This window comes from Cnephaeus nilssonii, assembly GCF_951640355.1.
Source record: "Cnephaeus nilssonii genome assembly, chromosome: 9".
NCBI classification, from domain to species: Eukaryota; Metazoa; Chordata; class Mammalia; order Chiroptera; family Vespertilionidae; genus Cnephaeus; species Cnephaeus nilssonii.
In genome coordinates, this window is record NC_137080.1 from 56,452,709 (window position 1) to 56,475,181 (window position 22,473).

The 22,473-nt window shown below is 41.6% G+C and overlaps 1 protein-coding gene across 3 annotated transcripts in view; it reads left to right on the forward strand.

The window, feature by feature from the left end:
• Positions 1-22,473, forward strand: part of UBE3D (ubiquitin protein ligase E3D) — a 147,197-nt gene that overhangs the window by 5,754 nt on the left and 118,970 nt on the right. For all 3 annotated transcript variants that reach the window (XM_079781509.1, XM_079781511.1, XM_079781510.1), the window contains exons 2-3: positions 4,223-4,419; positions 7,813-7,903. In XM_079781509.1, the coding sequence (XP_079637635.1) occupies positions 4,223-4,419; positions 7,813-7,903 (288 nt within the window). The remainder of the gene's footprint in view (positions 1-4,222; positions 4,420-7,812; positions 7,904-22,473) is intronic.

Sequence of the window (22,473 nt, forward strand, 5' to 3'; positions counted from 1 at the left end):
TTCCTCTTTGTAACTGTCCTCCCATAGTGACAATCCTGGCTTTCATTTTCCTTGTGATATATATCGAATATATATCAGCAAATAACTAATATTTTGCTGTCACCCTTTGCCGCTTCCTTCCCCCCCACCCAGTGTTGACACTCTCCTCACCTGCTAAGGCTGCTTGGACTGAATGTTTATGTCCCGTCAAAATTCCTAGGTTGAAACCCTAGCTCCCAGTGTGATGGCATTAGGAGTGGGGACTTTGGTAGATACTTAAGTTTAGATGAAGTCATGAGGGTGGAGCCACCATGATAAGAGTCAGGCTTTTAGAAGAAGGGGCACCAAAGCTTCCTCCTTCTGCCATCTGAGGTTCCAGGGGGGAAGGGGCCATCTGCAAGCCAGAAAGAGGGCCCTCAATAAGGAACTAATTTGCTGGCACCTTGGTCTTGGACTTCCCAGCCTCCAGAACTATGAGAAATAAATGCCTGTTGTTTAAGCCATCTAATATGTGGTATCCTATCTAATAAAAGGGTAATATGCAAATTAACCATCACTCCGTCACAAACATGGCGGCGCCCATAGCCACAAGATGGTGGCGCCCAGTCCTCAGCCCTGCTGGAGTCCCCCAGTCCCAGGGGGGCGGCTGCTGAGAGCGGGCAGTGTGAGCGGCCTGGCGGAATGCTTGCTTCGTCACCGTGCCTGGCTCAGGCCGGCTCCCCGGAGCCGGAGCGGACAGGGACAGGGGGGGCCAGCCCGTAGCCTCTACGGAGCGCAGGTCCGGAGAGGAGACGGCGGGCCTGCCTCCCATGGAAGCAGCGCGGGTCCCTCCCACCTCCCGCGGAATCGGCGCGGGTCCCTCCCGGCTCCCGTGGAAGCAGCGCGGCTCCTGGCGGCACGCTGCGGTTCCCACCGGCTCCTGCGGAAGCGGAGGGCGGCCTACTGCGCAATATCGCGCAATGGGCTACTAGTTTTGTTATAGTTGCTTGAGCTGACTAAGATAGGCTCTGAAACCCCATGCTGAGCTGCCCTCCAACCCCCAGATTTCCGCCTCACCCCTCTTTGGATCTGACAGCTCTGCTGAGGGGCCTCCTTAGCTCTCAGGCTGTATGGTGCATGCCCCCCTCACCCTGCTGGATTTCTCAGACACACTCCAGGCCACTGTGGTTCTCCCACCCTTACATACATGCCTTTCTTACTTGGCCTTGTGTAATTGGCTGATTTTTTCAGGGAAGGTAAGGGGAAGAGTGGTAAGCCAGAGATGGGGTGGGAGTGGGGGCTTAGGAACCCAGTAGTATCCCTTGGAGCACTTCCAAGTGCCAACTGGAAATTTGACAATCACTGAAGTAGCAAAGTGGAAAAATTGTGTATCTTTAGAGTGGTGATTGTCAAACTATGGCCCATGAGCCAAATCTAACCTGCGGCCTGTTTTGGTTCAGCCTGTGAGCAGAAGTGTTTTACATTTTTAAAAGGGTTGTTAAAAAAGAAAAACACAAAGTAGAATATGCAACAGAGACCATATATGGCCTGTAAACCTGAAATATTTACAATCTGGCTTTTATATAAAAAGTTTTCTGACCTCTGCTTTAGAGGATTTTTAAAATATGTTTTTATTGATTTCAGAGAGAGGGAGGGACAGAAACATCAATGATGAGAGAGAACCATTGATCGGCTGCCCTCTGCATGTCCCCTACTAGGGATCAGGCCGCACCCCAGGCATGTGCCTTGGCTAGGAATCAAATCATGACCTCCTGGTTCATGGGTTGATGCTCAACCACTGAGCCACACCGGCAGTGTGAGGATTATTATTTCTTAAACATAATTTCTTAAAATCAGACTTTTGACCCGGGAAAATATTTGGGTTTTTGGATATTCTTTTTTTTTTTAATTTAATAAATCTTTATTGTTCAGATTATTACAGTTGTTCCTCTTTTTTCCCCCCATAGCTCCCCTCCACCTGGTTCCCATCCCACCCTCTTCCCTTACCTCCCCCCCACTGTCCTCATCCATAGGTGTACGATTTTTGTCCAGTCTCTTCCCGCACCCCCACACCCCTTTCCCCCTGAGAGTTGTCAGTCCACTCCCTTTCTATGCCCCTGATTCTATTATATTCACCAGTTTATTCTGTTCATCAGATTTTTAATTCACTTGATTTTTAGATTCACTTGTTGATAGATATGTATTTGTTGTTCATAATTTTTATCTTTACCTTTTTCTTCTTCCTCTTCTTAAAGAATACTTTTCAGCATTTCATATAATACTGGTTTGGTGTTGATGAACTCCTTTAGCTTTTTCTTATCTGTGAAGCTCTTTAGCTGACCTTCAATTCTGAATGTCAGCTTGGCTGGGTAGAGTAATCTTGGTTGTAGGTTCTTGCTATTCATCACTTTGACTATTTCTTGCCACTCCCGTCTGGCCTGCATAGTTTCTGTTGAGAAATCAGCTGACAATCATATGGGTGCTCTCTTGTAGGTAATTAACTGTTTTTCTCTTGCTGCTTTTAATATTCTCTCTTGTCTTTTGCTCTTGGCATTTTAATTATGATGTGTCTTGGTTTGGTCCTCTTTGGATTCCTTTTGTTTGGGGTTCTGTGCACTTCCTGGACTTGTACGTCTATTTTTTTTCACCAGATGGGGGAAGTTTTCAGTCATTATTTCTTCAAATAGGTTTTCAGTATCTTGCTCTCTCTCTTCTTCTGGAACCCCCATAATTCTGATGTTGGTACGCTTGAAGTTGTCCCAGAGGCTTCTTACACTATCTTCAACTTTTTGGATTCTTTTTTCTTTTTGCTTTTCCAGTTGAGTGATTTTTGCTTCTTTGTATTTCAAATTTTTGACTTGATTCTTGCATTCCTCTAGTTTGCTGTTGGGTCTCTGTATAATATTTTTTATTTCAGTCAGTGTATGTTTAATTTCTAGTTGGTCCTTTTCCATATCCTCGAGGGTCTCTCTCATATCCTCGAGGGTCTTGCTAAATTTATCGGCCTTTTCTAGGAAATTCTTGAAAAACCTTATAACCGTGGTTTTGAACTCTATCTCCAGTCGTTTGTTTTCCTCCATTTCTTTCGTTTGTGATCTGTTTCTTTGTCTCCGCATTTTCGCTGCTTCCCTGAGTTGGTAGGGTAGCTTTGTGTGCTAGGTGTCCTATATGGGCCAGTGGCTCGGCCTCCCCAGTTACCTGAGGTGGACACTCTTGGTGCACCCCTTTGTGGACTGTGTGTATAGCCTTGTTGTAGTTATGTCTTGAATGTTGTTGGTATCACTGGGAGGAATTGACCTCCAGGCCAATTGGCTGTGAGTATTAGTTGTGTCTACGTCAGGAGAACTTCTGTGCTGGAGACAGCTTTATGAGACAAGACTTGCAAAAGCCTCTGTGCTCAGCTTGGATGGGGTGGAGTTTCAGGGCTGAGCAGACAGCCTTGGCTTCCCGTCAGCCCTGCCCTATGCGGCCCCTGGGTCTCAGTTTCCCTCGGTAAACGCTGCAGTCCTCTCTGCGTACAGTTGCGCGCGTGCCTCCAGACCTCTGCCTTTCGTGGCTCCCCTGAGTTTCCGTGCGCTCCTCTCTTTTCCCGGCAGTCCAGACTCCCCCCGTATGAGTCTGGGTCCCCAGGGTCTCGCTTGGAACTGGGGTTCAGTACAGTTGGAACTGGGGTTCATTGCATTCGGGAGCTTCCGTCTCCCTCCCGCTAGAGAAAGCCAGCCAGACACTCAGCCGCCAGTCCTCTCTGCGCGTGTCTCTGTACCTCAGCCTTTTGCAGCTCCTCTGAGTCTCCGTGTGCCCCTCTCTTTCCTTCTAGTTGTAGAATTTCCACTCAGCCAGCTTTCCTGTGGTTCTGGATGATGTCTGTTCCGTCTTTTAGCTGTAGTTTTGAAATTGTTGTGCGAGGCAGCAGTTTAGGTGTTCACCTATGCCACCATCTTGGTTTTCCTCTCTCTGGACTCACAATTATTATCATTGGAAAAAGTGCACATTTTAAAGTGCATCATTACCATAAAAAAGAAGCAAGCATAAAATAACAGAGCTTTCATGTTACAGTAATAGTGTAAAGTGCTCTCTGACCTGGTCTAAACCTAGCATAGACTTTTTTTTTTAATGATTGGCTCACTATTATTTTTCTGGGATAGTTAACTTTAGGGCCTTTACTGAAGAGGAACAGAGAGATCATTGGCCGTTTTTGTTTCTTTCATCATGTGGTTTTCAGCGATGAGAAATAATTGTTGTGTGTTTTATTTTTAATTACCAGAGAGCCCAAAGAAGGAGGTATGCCCATGGATATTTCCATAACTCCATCCTCGCTCCAGGTGAAAACCCCTGGAGGCTGCACAGAGATCTGCCTTCCAGCAGAGGTCAGGCTTGTGCCTTCCTCTAGCCGTGGACTGCAGTATGTGGCTGGAGATGGACTACACCTGCGGCTCCAGGCGTGGGCGGAATTCAGCACACGTAAGCAATGCTAGCACTCCTGTTTCTGCATTAACTTTTTCACTACAAATCAAAGGTGATTTTTCCCTTAAAAAGTTGAATTTTCCCAGGTGGAAATAACTGCTCATCAGCGGCATGGAAGGAGCTGGGAGTGGAGAAGATCTAGGGCAGTGGTCGGCAAACTCATTAGTCAACAGAGCGGCAAGTGAGCCGCATGTGGCTCTCAAGCCGCAGTTTGCTGACCACTCAAGGGTCTTAGCCAGCTCTGCCATTTATCAGCTACATGCAGTTAAACGTATCACATAAGCTTTCTGAGCTTTTGTTTCTTTTGGATTTTTTTAGTGGTTTTTGTTTCTTCCTAATACACTTACTTTTTAGAGTAGTTTTAGGTTCACAACAAAATTGAGAAGAAGTTCGCAAAGATTTTCCATATACCCCTGCTTTGTCTCTTTAATTGTAAAATTACCTGGCTCACAGAGCTGATATGAAAGTGAAGTAAGATGGTTTTTGCAAGATGTAGTTTATTTTAAAGCGTTACATAGCAATTCATTAATTCAGTGAACATTGCCTTATACTATGAGCTAGGAATTGCTCTAGGTCAGTGGTCGGCAAACTCATTAGTCAGCAGAGCCAAATATCAACAGTACAACAATTGAAATTTCTTTTGAGAGCCCAATTTTTTAAACTTAAACTTCTTCTAATGCCATTTCTTCAAAATAGACTGGCCCAGGCCGTGGTATTTTGTGGAAGAGCCACACTCAAGGGGCCAAAGAGCCGCATGCGGCTCGTGAGCCTCTGTTTGCTGCTCTGTTGACTAATGAGTTTGCCGACCACTGGGCTAGGGAGTGACTGGGGTTGGGTGGAGAGTTGATGGGGAAGGCCACTCGGAGGAGGCGATATTTGACCAGAGAACTGAATGATGGAAATCCCATCCACGTAGAGACATTTCTAAATAGAACAGTACATACGAAGATTCTGAAATTGAGTATGATACATAATTTAATTTTGAATGTTGCTATGCCTGTCATATTTCCAGTATTTGTTACTGGCACATTGATTCAGTAAGATAGTAGAAGTGTTTCTCAGAATAATTTATTGAATAAAATTATTGGTTTATTACATTTATTACCATGTAAGTAATATACTTTTGAGGATTAAAATGATGTTAAAATGGAGCACAGAGGCTGTCACAGACTGATATATGCTCATTATCTGAGAGGGATTTCATTTCTCCCAGCTGTACTCTTAGATTTCACTGCTGCTTCATTTTTACTCAGCCTTTCATCCGAACGGCATGGAGCCAGAGGTGGGGTCTGGCAGATGGTTTTGAAGAGCCGTTTAAGAGATGGGAGCGTATTTCAGTTCCCCTGAGTCTTTTTGCTGGATTTTGAAAGGGTATAGAAGATAGAGAGCGAGTTTCGCTCTTTATTTGCTGGAGAGTAATTTTGCTCGTGTCCTGGGTTGATGAATAACCAGTCTGAGTTGGGCAGAGTTGGTTTTAGGGATAAGAGGGAGGGAAAAGAAATGTCACGGGGCTTAAATGGTATAAGATAAACACTAAGAATGACTGTCGGACTATTCGTGGAAAGAAGAGTGGGTCACCAAGATGGGAAACACACTAACACTCCCAAGTGTACTTAATGTAGGCAGAGGAAGTGTCAGGGAAGAAGCCGGGGAGTCTGGCCCTTCCTTGTCCGGTCATCACCTTCTCTGTAGCAGTGATGAACGATAACAGCAGCCACAGCAGGAAGTTTTTGTCTGTCTGCGACTTGGGAAACAGCATAGTGGGGTGTTTTCAGATCTACTGTTAGTTTTCTGGGAACATGATTTTAGGGCCCATACTTAGGGGGTAAGGAGACCTTTCAGAATCAGAATTGGTTTATCACCTACCCATATTTTGTAACAGTTAATATGCAATTAGCAAAACTTGAACTATTTAAAAAAAATTTTAAATCAGCAAGCATTATTGTTTAGTTTTGACTAGAGGACAAAATAAATTGACTGCTATGTGTTGTTTTGCATATAGTTTGCATTCATTGGTCTCCTGTTTCTTTACATTTCTAAAACATATTTTACTCAAATATCTGAAAAGGAAAGCTTTCAAAAGCTTGTTCTGTGGTGCATGAAAAGGTATGTGAAATAGTCCTCAATACTTAATTGCTTTAGAGCTTTGCTCATAATAGGTACTGAATGAATAAATACTAGGTAGATGCATACTGATGTAAGCTTGAATCAGTCGGAATATATTGTAGAGAGAGAGTTTTGAAATTCTTAGCATTCAGTGGTGACATGGGGTTTTTAAAAAGTCAACTTTCCTATTGTAAGAACTTTCTTCTAGGGACTATAGTAAACATATTGTTTATTATTTTGAATGTAACTTAGGTCAGATCATAACCTTGACATGGAACACAAATCTGATATAGCACAAGAATTAGGTTTATTTCCAAGTGGTAGTGCTCTCCCAGGATGCCCTGTATCCGAAAGTTCTGACTTGAACCTGAGCTAAAGGATCATGCTGGGTGACCAGCAGAGGGGAGTATTTCACTGAAAATTTGTTTACTAGTTCTGAAAAGAATATTTTGGATATCTTACCTAGGTCTACTTAATCTTACCATACATACAAAGTAACCTAAACAAAATTTAAATTGCTTGATTCTTATGGACATGACCTCATTTCTTTATATTTTTTCAATATGACACATTTTTGTGGGTTTTTTTTCTGGGGAGGAGGGAATGAAAAATTTTTTTCTTCATGAATAAAATAAAGGAAACAGAGAACATACTGCCTTATGCTGCATTTCACATAATGTAGGAAATATATGTTTTTCCATAGCTTTAATCAGAAATTGAGTTTTGCTTTTAGAAGATTGAATTCTTCTTAGGAGCCATTCCATTCTCAGGAACCTGTCCAATAGACCAGTTTCAAGATTCATTTTGTTTGTACATACTGGTAATATGCCAGAGTGGACATAAATCTTATTTAAATAAAATTAAACTTAAATGTAAAAGCTTTATTCACTAGCAGTCACAATGATGAAAAACTATACCTCAGACGTAGCAGAAGAAAGCTGAGGATGGTGAAGTTCTGTGTAGTTAGCTTGATATGAAAGAAATAGCCCCCTTTTCTTCATCTTTAATGTTGGTGTTTATAGAATGAGAGAAATAACAGTGTGTTATATGAACAATCTGGGCAATACCTAGCTCCGGAACAAGCAAAATCTGTTGTTTTTTAAAACACTTCACAATATTTACTTCTGGTTGAGTCATCAGATAATACTAATTAAATGTGTACTTCTGGGTGCATCATGAACAGTATTTATTGATGGTAATTTATTGTGGCTGTTACACTCTTATAAATATGTTAACATATTTGTCCCAAACCTCTAAGATTTCTGTGTCATTGATTTCCTTTAGAGCTGACTTCAATGTTTAATCAAAGCTCAGAAGCCCAAGACTGCTGCACATTTTATTGCCAATCCTGCGGTGAAGTCATAATAAGGGACAGGTAAAGAATGCGTCTAACATTGATTAATTCTGTGCCTGGCAATGCTTTTCTCTTTTCTATCAGAATTTTTGAAGTAATCACCAAGGGAACAGTGTGTGACCTTAAAATGAGAGCCAGCTTAATGTCACTTTGAACAACAGCCATAAAACTCGCCAGCAGTCACAGAGCAGTTAAGTTTTCTCAGGCCGACCAGGGGGAACAATAGGATGCTGGCTTTGAGCGGGGAAGGCTTGGTTATCTTGGTGGAAGAGTGTTGATCACTGAAGCATCTCTGTTATAAAAACAGACTTGGGACCTATTGCATGTTTTATCCATCATGTTGGTGAATGAGGTTTTCCACATTAAGTGACTACAAAAGAAGGTTTTGCAACACAACTTTTTATTTGAACTATTCCTATTAGTGCCTGTCTGAAATCCAGTTCCTATTTCCCTGCTTATTAAAACAGCATATAGAGAACACAAATTAACCTTTTCTTGATGATCAGGTTAACCTTTTAACCTGTTCTTGCGGTGTGCTGTGATTACCCCGCTCTTTGCTGTACCTTTGCATTCCCAAGTTGTCTCGTTGAATCATTTCCCCATCTGCTCCCTTCCTCCTGTCAGCTTCCTTGTTTCCTGGGCAAAAACCCTTCCCCCTGAATTTTCAGCTTCTGATCACTCATACACAGGAAAGACAAATGAAAACCTTACACTTGTTAACATTATTTTAAAAAAGAATTTAGAGTTCTTTGGTGCATTTCCTCCAAGACACCCTGCTCCTCTTCCAGGGCTCCTTGTCTGAGGGCATGCAAACCTCTACTGTATCCTCAAGGTAGATTCCTGGTGTTGTCTCTGGCTTCCTCCCTGTTCCCCATATATAGTCACTCACCAGCTACTTTTGCTACTTCCTTCCCCGCATTTCTTACAGGTCCACATTCCTCCACCCCAGTGCCACCACCCCCTTCGAAGCTACTGTCCTCTCACTTAATAGCACTTGTTGCCAGCTTCCTATCTGCTTAGCCTTCCTCCAGGTTCACCCTCTACTGAACATTTCTACCCTATTGAGTGATTGTTCCCAAATGCAGCTGGCTCCCCTGTTCAAACCCTTCCACATCTTCCAAGATAAATTCCGTAAGACGTTAGCATGCTGTGCTAGATCCTTTATGAGTTTGCTTCTATTTACCTTTCCACCCTCAACTTCCTTTCTTTGTCCCCAAAACAACACACCGTTATTTACACACATTCTGTGCACAGCTCTAGTGATCAGCCTGCGTCCCCCGACTCACCATGCTTTTCTCCACCCTCGCTGGCTTAGTGAGAGCTGCTGTCTCCTGTGGAATGTACCCCATGCCCTTATCTCCCTCAGGTTCACTCCTGAATTCAGCTGACAGGTCATCTACTGCTGGGAGCCTTCCCTGCTCACCACCCATAGTCTACTATAATCTCCCTCTGAGATTTATTTCCCTGTCTTCCTGATTAAACTGTAGGCTCTGGGGGTGAGGATAGTCTTATTGACCCCTATATCCCTTAGCCCTACTCATATTTAGAGTGCAGTGTACTCAAGTGGCAAGTAGTACAGACTCAGAAACCAGACAGTCTGGGCTCACATACACCATTTCCTGGATGTGACCCTGGGCTAGTTACTTAACCACTCCATGCCTCAATATCCTTATTACAAACACATAGATAACAACAGGAGCTACCGCGTAGGGTTGTCGGGAGGAGCCAATGAATTTAAGTGTTTATAACCAAGTTTGGGACATGTTAAGCAGTATGTGGTTAGCTGCTGCTGTAATTATTCCTACCATCATCATCACCAAGATCTCCAGCATCGGGCATCATGCCTGGTGAATAGTGCACTTTCAATAAATTCTTGCTGGGTTGAATTAAATAAACGCTAGGGTGTTTATTTTGGCCTTCTGCCATCCTCTCTTGCTTGCTTTATGATTCCTGGCAGTGCCCCAGGTAGATGAGATAGCAGAAAGTTACCTTGGTGGAAATGGGAGGTTGTGAAGGGAGCATCCTCTGAATGATTACCTTGGGTGAGAAATGAGGTGATTCTCAATCTGTAGAGGAGAGAATGTTCTTGATCAAATTAGCGGAGGCTGAAGTTGCTGCAGAGTGTGCACTCCGTGATAGGCTCACCTTAGCCTGAGAGGGTCAGAGGATCCCCGTTTATATTGTAGGTTAACCAAGAAAGTTTTCCTTGTCTCATCTACTTCAGGCTTTGGTTTAATTTCCATGTAAAGTTTCCTAAACATGCATGCCTGTACAACAATGAGGTGACCAGTAGTTACAGCAGGAACAAGTGAAATTCAGTGTAACAGTATTTCCTGGTGCTGCTTACAGTAAAGGTTATATTCATTCATTATTGGCTGATATTTCATTGGAAAAGGGTGATGGATATGAGAAACCTTTATCTGTAGTCCCCATTTTCCTATTCAAGAACTGCACCTTCTGTTTTGTGTCAATCCTATTTTTACAACTGTGGGATTGGGAACTAGAAGGGTTTAGAGAGGCTAACGCTGAAAGACTGTATTTACTCTCCCTAATCCTGACCACTAGGAGGCCCTGTAGTGTGGAAGTGAGAGTGGGAGAGTGGGACCAGGGTTTGAACTCCAGCTTCACCACTTAGTAGCTGGGGAACCTGTCCATATCTCCTCAGCTTCTTTTTTTAATTAACATTATAGGTTTAAAGTGTACAATTCTGTAATGCATCACCTGTATATTGCATTGTACGCTCACCACCCATAGTCTAATCTCCCTCTGTCACCATTACCCTCTTTATCCTCTAGTCCCCTTCATACCGCTGTATGTGTCTATGAGTTTGTTCATTTGTTGTTTTCTGTTTTATATCCACATATGAGTGGTTTATATGTGGTTCTTGTCCTTTTCTGTCTGACTCTTTAACATGATACTTTCAAGATCCACCCATGTTGTCGCAAATGGCAGTATTTTATCCTTTCTTATGTCTGAGTAGTATTCCATTGTACGTGTGGACCACATCTCCTTTATGAAATTGTCCATCCAAGCACACTTAGGTTGTTTCCATGTCTTGGCTATCACGACTAATGCTGTAATGAACAGAGGGGTACATGAATATATGTTTTTAAAATTTGGGGGCAGATACCCAGAAGTCAGCTTTTTCTTAAGTAGACATAATGAGGCCTATTTTCCAAATTTGTGAAGAGAGTTAAAGGATGTCACACATAGAATATTAATGCTCAAAACACTCTTTTTTATTGGTTCTATAGACTCCTTCCACTCACTTTTCCATAATTGGTCTTATCCGCAAACTAGTAAATTTCCTTGTTTAGTTTTTTAAACCTTTTTAGTTCACTACACTGCATTTTTTTAGGTGTGCCAGGGAAATGATCCACCTTTCTCCCTTTTTATTTGACTTAGTCCTTGCCTCACGTTAGGTTACATTTTACTCTTAGGCAGTATGCCCTATGACTTTGTTTTATGGAAAAACGTGATTCCTCCAGTATCTGTACAAGGATTTCATGTGGACTGTGTGTATTAAGCCCAGTGGTCTTCTCATCATGCCCCCCTCCCCCCAATTATCTGTTTTACACAGTGATAAGGGCATCTTCTGTTCTTGTTATGTAGAAAATAAAACCAAAGGTATTTCAAAAGAGGCTTGAAAGTGCTATAATCAAAAGTAACTAATTGTAGACATCTTTACCAAGAAAGCACCTTGGAATATGTTGATTTATCTGCACTGGGAACCCCTCTAATAGGAGCCGTGGAGCAGACCTAAGGTCTGCTGTACTGGCTCACCTTATCATCTGGGAACAAGTCAGTTTAATTCTCTGGGTTTCAGTTTCCTCATCTGTGATTAGTGAACCTCATAAAGTTGTACCTGGGTTCTGTGATTTGTGTAATTTGGATACTGCAAGACTAATGCTGTTCCTTTTTTTTTTTTCTTGTCAAGCAAATGATAGAAGTAAGGTGCAGAGGACTGTTTAACCTATTAAGACTCATTAATGGCTTTAATACTTATTAGTACTAGGGCACTGGAAATCTGCTAAGTATAGTAGTAGTCTTTTTTCTTCATTTAGGAGTACATGCTCTTAGCCATTTGTTTTGGTATTTGAAAATAAATCCTGCCTTGCTTCTTTACAAGAAAATGTCCAATTTGCATTTTTACTAGTTCAGCAGAGTTTTACTATAAAAATTGTCTGAATATAAACAATTTTTTATTATGTTCTTGTTGAGACTCGTGGGCCTTAATATAAAGCAGCAATAATAACAAAATTTACTTCTTTGTGAATAGTCTCAGAAACAGCTAAATGGTCATTGCATTTGGAATTTATTTTTTTGAGAAATAAATTCATGTCAGACTTGAATTACATCAGTTGGCCAGACTTTCAAACATATGTCTTTTGATTTTCAGTCCATTTGAGAGGTCTCCTGAGGTCTCTGGAGAGGCCCTCCCCATTTCACCTGCACCAGCAGAGCTAGGTGTCAGCCCAGCAGCTCATGAGGGCATTAAAACTCTAGAAGGAAACGTGTAGAATGGACTTTATTGAAACACTAGAGGCCCGATGCACAAAATTCGTGCAAGAGTAGGCCTTCCTTCCCCCGGCTGCCGGCACCTGAGGCCTGGGCTTCCCTCCAGCAGCCGGCAGGCACCCAGGACCCGGGCTTCTCTAGCAGCCTGGCTTTGTCCAGAAGGTCGTCCAGAAGGACGTCCAGTCTAATTATGGTGTTACCATTGTTATTTTCACTGATTAATGGTTGATTCTGAAGTTAAAGGACATTTCATTTTCTGGTCTGTATGTTTAAGTTTTAAATAATCATTAATCAGTTTTGATTAAAAGTATCTATTTTAATTTATTTTTTCCAAAAGCTTATGCTTAAGATGCATTAAAAATAATTAACCCTGAAAATATGCCATTGGTATTTTAATAGGGATTGCATTGAATCTATAGACTGCTTTGGGTACTATGGACATATTAATGATGTTGATTTTATCAATCTATGAACACAGTATATTCTTCCACTTGTTTATATCTTCCTCTCTTTTTTCAACATCCTGTAGTTTTCCAAGTACAGGTCTTTTACCTCCTTGGTTAAGTTTATTCCTAAGTTTCTTAATTTTTTGTTACAATGCTAAATGGGATTGTTTTTTTAGTTTTTCTTCTTCAAAGTGGACATACAGAAGGCCAAGAGACATGAAAAAATGCTCACAGTCACTAATCCTCAGAGATGCAAATCAAAAGGACTATGAGATATCACCCCACACCTGTCAGAATGGCTGTCATCAACAAATGATAAGTTCTGGCGAGGATGTGGAGAAAAAGGAACCCTCTTGCACTACTGGTGGGAATGCAGACTGGTGCAGCCACTATGGAAAACAGTATGGAGTTCCCTCAAAAAATTAAAAATGCAACCGCCATTTGACCCAGTGATCCCACTTTTAGGAATATATCCTAAGAAACCTGAAATACCAATCAGAAAGAATATATGCACCCCTCTCTTCATAGAAGCACAATTTCCAATAGCTAAGATCTGGAAATAGTCTAAGTGCCCATCAGTAGATGAGTGGATAAAAGAGCTGTGGTACATTTACACCATGGAATACTATATGTCTATAAAAAAGAAGTATCTCTTACCCTTTGAGACAGCATGGAGGGACCTGGAGATTATTGTGCTAAGTGAAATAAGCTACTCAGATAAAGATAAGTATCACATGATCTCACTCATATGTGGAATCTAATGAACAAAATAAACTGATGAATAAAATATATCCAGAGATAGAAGCATGGAATAGACAGTGGGATCTCAGAGGGAAGGTGGGGGTGGGGGGTGGGGAGAGATTAACAATATAGCCCATGCAAATGCATAGCCCATGGATACAAACGATAGTGTAGTGAAGGTCTGGGAGGGGTGGGTGTGGAGTGGAAGGGGTCAAGGGAATAAAATATGGGGTGGGAAGGGCATCTATAATACTTTCAACAATAAAGATAAGTTTTTAAAAATTAGGAAATTTTAATTTATTAGAAACATGTTGCTCTACATCTTAGAATCTTAAGCTGAGAGAAGATTTAAGAGATCATTTCACCCTTTTTCTGAGCTTCTGCCCATTTTTACCTTAAAACGACTGTGAGAAAAAAAGGTATCTATTTTGTTGTGAAAGTTCTGGGGAGTAGATCAGATTAGAGTTTAGGTTTTCAGTACAGCTGTGATTAAAATACATCAATTGTTCTTAAAAGTTTTGTTCTTTTAAAACATCAGAAATACCTTCCCCTCTCTGAAGAATGCAGATTCTTTTCTCACAGAGTTGTAGGAAGCATTAGATGGAAAAGCTGTATGTAGTGGGATGGAAAAGCTGTATGTAGTGCCCACCAGAGGTCTTACAAGTTTACACATTCAGACTCAACACCACCACAGGCCACATTTCTTGCCACCAGGGCAGCATCAGGAGTTCCTCTGAGCAGGAGTCTTGCAGCAGTTCAAACAAGTGACAGCTCATATACCTGTATGGGGACTGTAGACTGCTCGTGTGCATGGCTCTAGATACAAAGGTCAAGATCCATATCGTAGTTGCTCACAAAGGACTGCATTCGGGGAAGTCCAACGTGTGGCCTGCTCATCAGATTTTTACAGCTCATTCATATTTCCTGCCAGTCTTAATGCAAGATACCAATCAGGGATCATTTTTTAGCATGAGCAGTGTTGCCTAGCAATATAATTGATGCCTACCATCTACTTGGTTTCCAGAGGAACAGAACTAGGTGGTTAAACCAAAGGTCAGATTCTCAAGAAGGCAAGGAAAAGATTTGTTAACTCTTTCATCTCAGTATGCAACAGACCCAGGCAGGGACCTCACATATTAAAGTTATCAAAATATGCTTGCTCATTCCTTGAACAAACATTTAAGAGCTTACACTATGAGTCAGGCACTGTGCCCGACACGAGGAATGCAGTGGTGAGTTAAACAGATATGGTGCCATCTTCATATTGTTTCCTCCACCCAGTGATGCCCTTCATTACTTCCACTGCCTAGAGAACCCCTATTTATCCTTCAGATGTCAGCTCAGATGTTCCTTCTTCTCTGAAGTCCATGTATACTCTACCCCTCTAACACTTTGTACATATTGCCCTGAGTTCAGGGATTGGTTTTGTGAATCCATAAATGAATCCTCTAAAGCAGTGGTTCTCAACCTTTCTAATGCCACGACCCTTTAATACAGTTCCTCATGTTGTGGTGACCCCCAACCATAAAATTATTTTCGTTGCTACTTCATAACTGTAATTTTGCTACTGTTAAGAATTGTAATGTAAATATCTGTGTTTTCCGATGGTCTTAGGAGACCCTGCTAGCGGTTTCAACCTGTGGGTCGCGACCCACAGGTTGAGAACCGCTGCTGTAGAGCCTAAGACCATCGGAAAACACAGATATTTACATGACGATTCTTAACAGTAGCAAAATTACAGTTATGAAGTAGCAACGAAAATAATTTTATGGTTGGGGGTCACCACAACATGAGGAACTGTATTAAAGGGTCGTGGCATTAGAAAGGTTGAGAACCACTGCTCTAAAGTAATACATCAGTTATGTGTATGTGGGAATGTATGTTTGAAGGGGCTATAAAGCTTTCATCAAATGTTCAAAGGAGTTTGAGCTGTCCCCTCTACCCTATAAGAATTTAGAACAACTACTCTGTTATGCACATTTATTATATGACTAGAGGCCCAGTGCATGATTTAATCATGCACCTGGTGCACCAGCGGGCTGTCCGCCGGTGCCCCAGGCCTTCCGAAAGCCTCCGGCGCTGCGGAGGCTTTCGAAAGGCCTTGCGCCGGAGCAGACAGGCGGCCAGGTCCCCCGCTTTGGCCTTTGATCGCGGGGGACCTGTCCGGCTGGCTGTCCGCAGGCGCCCCAGGCCTTCCGAAAGCCTCCGGCGCTGCGGAGGCTTTCGAAAGGCCTTGCGCCGGAGCAGACAGGCGGCCAGGTCCCCCGCTTTGGCCTTTGATCGCGGGGGACCTGTCCGGCTGGCTGTCCGCCGGCGCCCCAGGCCTTCCGAAAGCCTCCGGCGCTGCGGAGGCTTTCGAAAGGCCTTGCGCCGGAGCAGACAGGCGGCCAGGTCCCCCGCTTTGGCCTTTGATCGCGGGGGACCTGTCCGGCTGGCTGTCCGCAGGCGCCCCAGGCCTTCCGAAAGCCTCCGGCGCTGCGGAGGCTTTCGAAAGGCCTTGCGCCGGAGCAGACAGGCGGCCAGGTCCCCCGCTTTGGCCTTTGATCGCGGGGGACCTGTCCGGCTGGCTGTCCGCCGGCGCCCCAGGCCTTCCGAAAGCCTCCGGCGCTGCGGAGGCTTTCGAAAGGCCTTGCGCCGGAGCAGACAGGCGGCCAGGTCCCCCGCTTTGGCCTTTGATCGCGGGGGACCTGTCCGGCTGGCTGTCCGCAGGCACCCCAGGCCTTCCGAAAGCCTCCGGCAGCCTCCAGCAGCCATGGTACAGACGCTGCTTCTGGCCCAATCAGCTACCCCGGTACAGCGTCCTTCTGGCCCAATCAGCTACCCCGGCCACCCTGAGTCCCGCCCCCTGCGCCTCCTGCTGGCCCAATCGTGGGCGTAGCGGAGTGATGGTAATTTACATATTACCATTTTATTATGTAGGATGATTTTATTATTTGTTTATAGGTCTGTATCTCCTACTAGAACGTAAGTACCTTGAGAGAAGAGACTGTATGTACTGTATTTTCCGGCGTATAAGACGACTAGGCGTATAGAAGATTTTCCTGGGTTAAAAAGTCGTCTTATACGCCGGAAAATACGGTATTAATATTTTTGTCAGCAGAATGCCAGGTTCATAGTAAACTTTTATAAAATGTATGTTGAAAGAATAACTTCTTAATATTTGTAACAGGTTCGGCAGCTTGAATAATGCTAGTGGGGCATCATTTTCTAATTTGAAAGGGAACATTTTCCCTTATATTAAACTAAAATTAGTCTTTCTTGTTCTCAGCTCTGTCCTCTGGAATTCTAAATTAAATGTCTTCCATATTGTAATTGCCCTTTTATGAGACTCATGGTTGACTGGGGAATCAAAGAAAAAGGAAATGATTAAAAAATGATACATTTGCATCTTAAATATTTTAATTTAAAACATGCAAATGTTCATTAATTTACTAGTATTCTATTATGGAACCAATATCTTTCTGTTGAATATGACTCCACTGTTGTGTAGCATTTTTTTCTTTTTTTTTTTTTTCTTTTTTTTTTTTTTTCAATTTTTTATTAAGGTATTATATGTGTACATATCTTACCATTGCCCTCCCCACACCCCACTCCCATATATGCCCCCACCCCCCAGGGTTTTGCATCCATTGGTTATGCTTATATGCATGCATACAAGTCCTTCGGTTGGTCTCTTATCTCCCCCACCTCTCCCTAACCTTCCCCTTGTAATTTGACAGTCTGTTTGATGCTTTACTGTCTCTGTATCTATCTTTTTGTTCAAGTTTATAATGTTCTTTATTATCCATAAATGAGTGAGATCATGTGGTATTTTTCTTTCATTGACTGACTTATTTCACTTAACATAATGTTCTCCAATTCCTCCCAGGTTGCTGCAAATGATGAGAATTCCTTCTTTTTTATGGCAGCATAGTATTCCATTGTGTAGATGTACCACAGTTTTCTGATCCAGTCATCTGCTGACGGGCACCTAGGCTGTTTCCAAATCTTAGCTATGGTGAATTGTGCTGCTATGAACATAGGGGTGCATATATCCTTTCTAATTGGTGTTTCTAGTTTCTTCGGATATATTCCCAGGAGTGGGATTACTGGGTCAAATGGGAGTTCCATTTTCAGTTTTTTGAGGAAACTCCATACTGTTCTCCACAGTGGCTGCACCAGTCTGCAATCCCACCAGCAGTGCACGAGGGTTCCTTTTTCTCCGCATCCTCGCCAACACTTGTCGTTTGTTGATTTGTTGATGATAGCCATTCTGACAGGTGTGAGATGGTACCGCATTGTTGTTTTGATTTGCATCTCTCGGATAATTAGTGACGTTGAGCATGTTTTCATGTGTCTCTTGGCCTTCCTTCTGTCTTCTTTTGAAAAGATTCTATTTAGGTCTGTTGCCCATTTTTTTATTGGATCATTTATCTTCCTTTTATTAAGTTGTATAAGCTGCCTGTAGATGTTGGAGATTAAACCTTTATCAGTGATGCCATTTGCAAATATGTTCTCCCATGCAGTGGGCCTTCTTGTTGTTTTGTTGATGGTTTCTTTTGCTGTGAAAAAGCTTTTTATTTTGATGTAGTCCCATTTGTTAATTTTCTCTTTAGCTTCCATTGCCCTAGGGGCAGTGTCAGTGAAGAATTTCTTTTGGCATATGTCTGACATTTTGCTGCCTGTGGATTGCTCTAGTATTTTTATGGTTTCCCGTCTTATGTTTAAGTCCTGTATCCATTTTGAGTTTATTTTTGTGTATGGCGTAAGTTGGTGATCAAGCTTCATTTTTTTGCATGTATCTGTCCAATTTTCCCAACACCATTTATTGAAGAGACTGTCTTTATTCCATTGTATGTTCATGCCTCCTTTGTCAAATATTAATTGAGCATAGTGGTTTGGGTCAATATCTGGATTCTCTATTCTGTTCCATTGATCTATATGTCTGTTCTTGTGCCAGTACCAGGCTGTTTTGAGAACAGTGGCTTTGTAATACAGCTTGAAATCTGGTATTGAGATCCCTCCTACTTTATTCTTCTTTCTCAGGATTGCTGTGGCTATTCGGGGTCTTTTTTTATTCCAGATGAATTTTTGGAGAGTTCTTTCAAGGTCTGTGAAATATGCCGTTGGTATTTTAATGGGGAGTGCATTGAATCTATAGATTGCTTTGGGTAGTATGGACATTTTAATGATGTTGATTCTACCAATCCATGAACATGGTATGTTCTTCCATCTGTTTACGTCTTCCTCTATCTCTTTTTTCAGTGTCCTGTAGTTTTCCGTGTATAGGTCTTTTACCTCCTTAGTTAAGTTTATTCCTAGGTATCTTAATTTTTTTGGTGTGATGGTAAATGGGATTGCCTTTTTAGTCTCTCTGTCTGTAAGTTCACTATTGGTGTATAGAAAGGCCATAGATTTCTTGGCGTTAATTTTGTATCCTGCTACATTGCCGAATTCATTTATTAAGTCTATGAGTTTTTTGACGGAGTCTTTCGGATTTTTTATGTACAATATCATGTCGTCTGCAAATAAAGACAGCTTTACTTGTTCTTTTCCAATCTGGATGCCTTTTATTTCTTCTTCTTGTCTAATTGCAATGGCTAATACTTCCAGTACTATGTCAAACAGGAGTGGTGAGAGTGGGCATCCCTGTCTTGTTCCTGTTCTTAGGGGAAATGTCTTTAGTTTTTGTCCATTGAGTATGATGTTTGCTGTGGGTTTATCATATATAGCTTTTATTATGTTGAGGTATGAGCCGTCTATTCCCACCTTGTTGAGAGCTTTTATCAAGAAAGGGTGTTGGATTTTGTCAAATGCTTTTTCTGCATCAATTGATATGACTATGTGATTTTTATCTTTCAACTTGTTTATGTGATGTATCACGTTTATTGATTTGCGGATATTGTACCATCCTTGCATTCCTGGGATAAATCCTACTTGGTCATGGTGTATGATCTTTCTGATGTACTGCTGGAGCCGATTTGCTAGAATTTTGTTGAGGATTTTGGCATCTATGTTCATGAGGGATATTGGTCTGTAATTCTCTTTCATTGTGTTGTCTTTATCTGGTTTTGGTATTAGGGTGATGCTGGCTTCATAGAAGGAGCTTGGAAGTGTTCCTTCCACTTGAATTTTTTGGAATAGTCTGAGGAGGATAGGTTTTAGTTCTTCCTTGAATGTTTGGTAAAACTCTCCTGTGAAGCCATCTGGCCCCGGGCTTTTGTTTGCTGGAAGCTTTTTGATGACTGCTTCAATTTCGTCCATAGTTATTGGCCTATTGAGCTGTTTAGATTCTTCTTGATTGATTTTTGGAAGGTTATATTTTTCTAGGAATATGTCCATTTCCTCCAGATTGTCCAGTTTGTTGGAATAGAGTTGTTCGTAGTATTTTGTAACAATCCTTTGTATCTCAGCGGGGTCTGTTGTTATTTCACCTCTTTCATTTCTGATTTTGTTTATTTGGGTCCTCTCTCTTTGCTTCTTGGTGAGCCTGGCTAGAGGTTCATCAATCTTGTTTATCCTTTCAAAGAACCAGCTCTTGGTTTTGTTGATCTTATGTATTGTTTCTTTGGTCTCTATGTCATTTATCTCCGCTCTGATCTTTGTTATTTCCTTCCTTCTGGTTACACTGGGTTTTTCTTGCTGCTCTTTTTCTAGCTCTTTGAGTTGTAGGGTTAAGTAATTTATTACCATTGTTTCTTGTTTTTTGCAATAGGCCTGTAGAGCTATGAACTTCCCTCTCAAGACTGCTTTCGCTGTGTCCCATAGATTTTGGATTGTTGTGTTTTCATTGTCATTTGTTGCCATGATGTTTTTTATTTCTTCCTTGATCTCTCTGGTGACCCAGTCCTTGTTTAATAGCATGCTGTTTAGTCTCCATGTGTTTGATTTCTTTGGATTGTATTTATTGTAGTTGATTTCCAGTTTTATGCCACTGTGATCTGAGAAGATGCTTGATATAATTTCTATCTTCTTGAATTTGAAGAGACTTTGCCTGTGACCCAGCATATGGTCTATCTGTGTAGCATTTTTTTCTTAAGCCATCAAAAATTCGTCATCTACAATTTCCAGGTTTCTTTAAAATGAAATGAAAAATTGGACACTGTTGAAACAATCTGATACCAGAATTTTTCTAGATTTTTTTTCTTTTTCTCCCTCTCCCCAGTGTTCTATAGTTATATATCCCATATCCCACCAGTGATTTTCATTCCAACTAGCTTTCATCTAGTCTGAAATCTTTAGTTTTTAGAGGAATAGCAACAACACATATTTCTTTGGATTACATACTATTTAAATTATGTAACTAGTATAGCATGTATAAGTGGCATAAATAGGTCTGTGATCAAACAGAATTGACTCTTATTAAGTGCATAGTTCAACAGGTAGGAGCGAAGTGTGTAAGTAGTCAGCATGCTTTAAGCTTCACAGTGCTCATAGACATTAGAAAGAACTTGAGCATGTTTCTCTTCTCAGGATGAATTATTTTGAAATTTTCTCGTTATCCTGCTCTCATTTCTTCTCCCCTTGGACGACTGATCTTCCTAACTTAGAGTAGAATGGAAGTAAACCATCTTTGGCTTTCCTCCTGGTAAAGTCTCAGCTGGCTGTTGTTGTCCAGCAAATAAATGAAGCCATTAAAACACACACACACACACACACACACACACACACACACACACGACCTGGTAGCTAATATAAGGGACTACTTAATTATAAGGATGTTCTAAGAATAAAAAATAATGGCAGAGTGGTGCTTAATTTCTCTCCCCTTGAGTGTGGCCTGGACTTTATGACTCACTTCCAAGTGATATAGGAAGAATATGCAAAGGGAGAAATAGTGGCTTTATTTGTGGAGAAACCTAGCAGATACCATCTTAACCAAGCAATCAAGATTAGCGTCACCAGGGATAAGTCATGTTGATAAGGTGTACCCTCTGATATGATGTGATGAGAAGTGCACTTTACCTCTGGTATGCTTCCCCAGAACCCATAACACCAGTCTAATCTTGAGAAAATATCGGACAAACTCAATTGAGGGAGAGTCTACAAAATACCTGATTGGTACTTTTTAAAAATCTCAAGGTCCTGAAAAATAAGAGAGACTGAGAAATTGTCACAGATCAGAGGAGACGAGGGCACCATGATGACTAAATAAATGCAGTGTGTTATCATGAATTGGATCCTGGGACAGAAAAAGAGTTCGTTAGTGGAAAAACTAGGGAAATCCAGATAAAGTCTGCACTTTTGACAAATCTCCCATGGTTATGTAAGATGTTAGCATTAGGGGGAGCTGGCTGAAATGTATATGAGAACTGTCTGTACTGGTTTTGTACCTTTTCTGTAAATCTAAAATTACTCCAAAACATTTATTAAAAATAGTGGGCAAAATCATTAAAAAAAAGGCTTAAGTGATTTGAAATTTAAGACATGTGAACTAAATTAAAAGGCAATAACACAAAAATATTTGTCACTGTGTTAGACAAAGGACTAATATTCTTAACATAGAATATACTTTTACAAATTAATAGGAATATACTAATACCTCATTGGAAAATAATCATTGATCACAATTCACAGAAGAAACAGTGATCAATAAATATAAAATCTAGTTCAATCACACCAGTAATTAAAGAATTGCCGATTAAAGCAGTATCGGAGCCATGGCCAGTGTAGCTCAGTTGGTTGGAGTGTCATCCTGTACACCAAAAGGTGGCAGTTAATTCCCAATCAGGGCACATACCTAGGCTGAGGGTTTGATCCCAAGTCAGGGCATGTGCATGATGTGCAATGTTTCTCACATCAATACTGCTCTTACGCTCTCACTCTTGCTCTTTCTCTCTCTCTCCTTCTCTCTCTCCCTCTCTCCCTTCCTCCTTCCTTTCCTCTCTTTGTAAAAATAAATTTAAA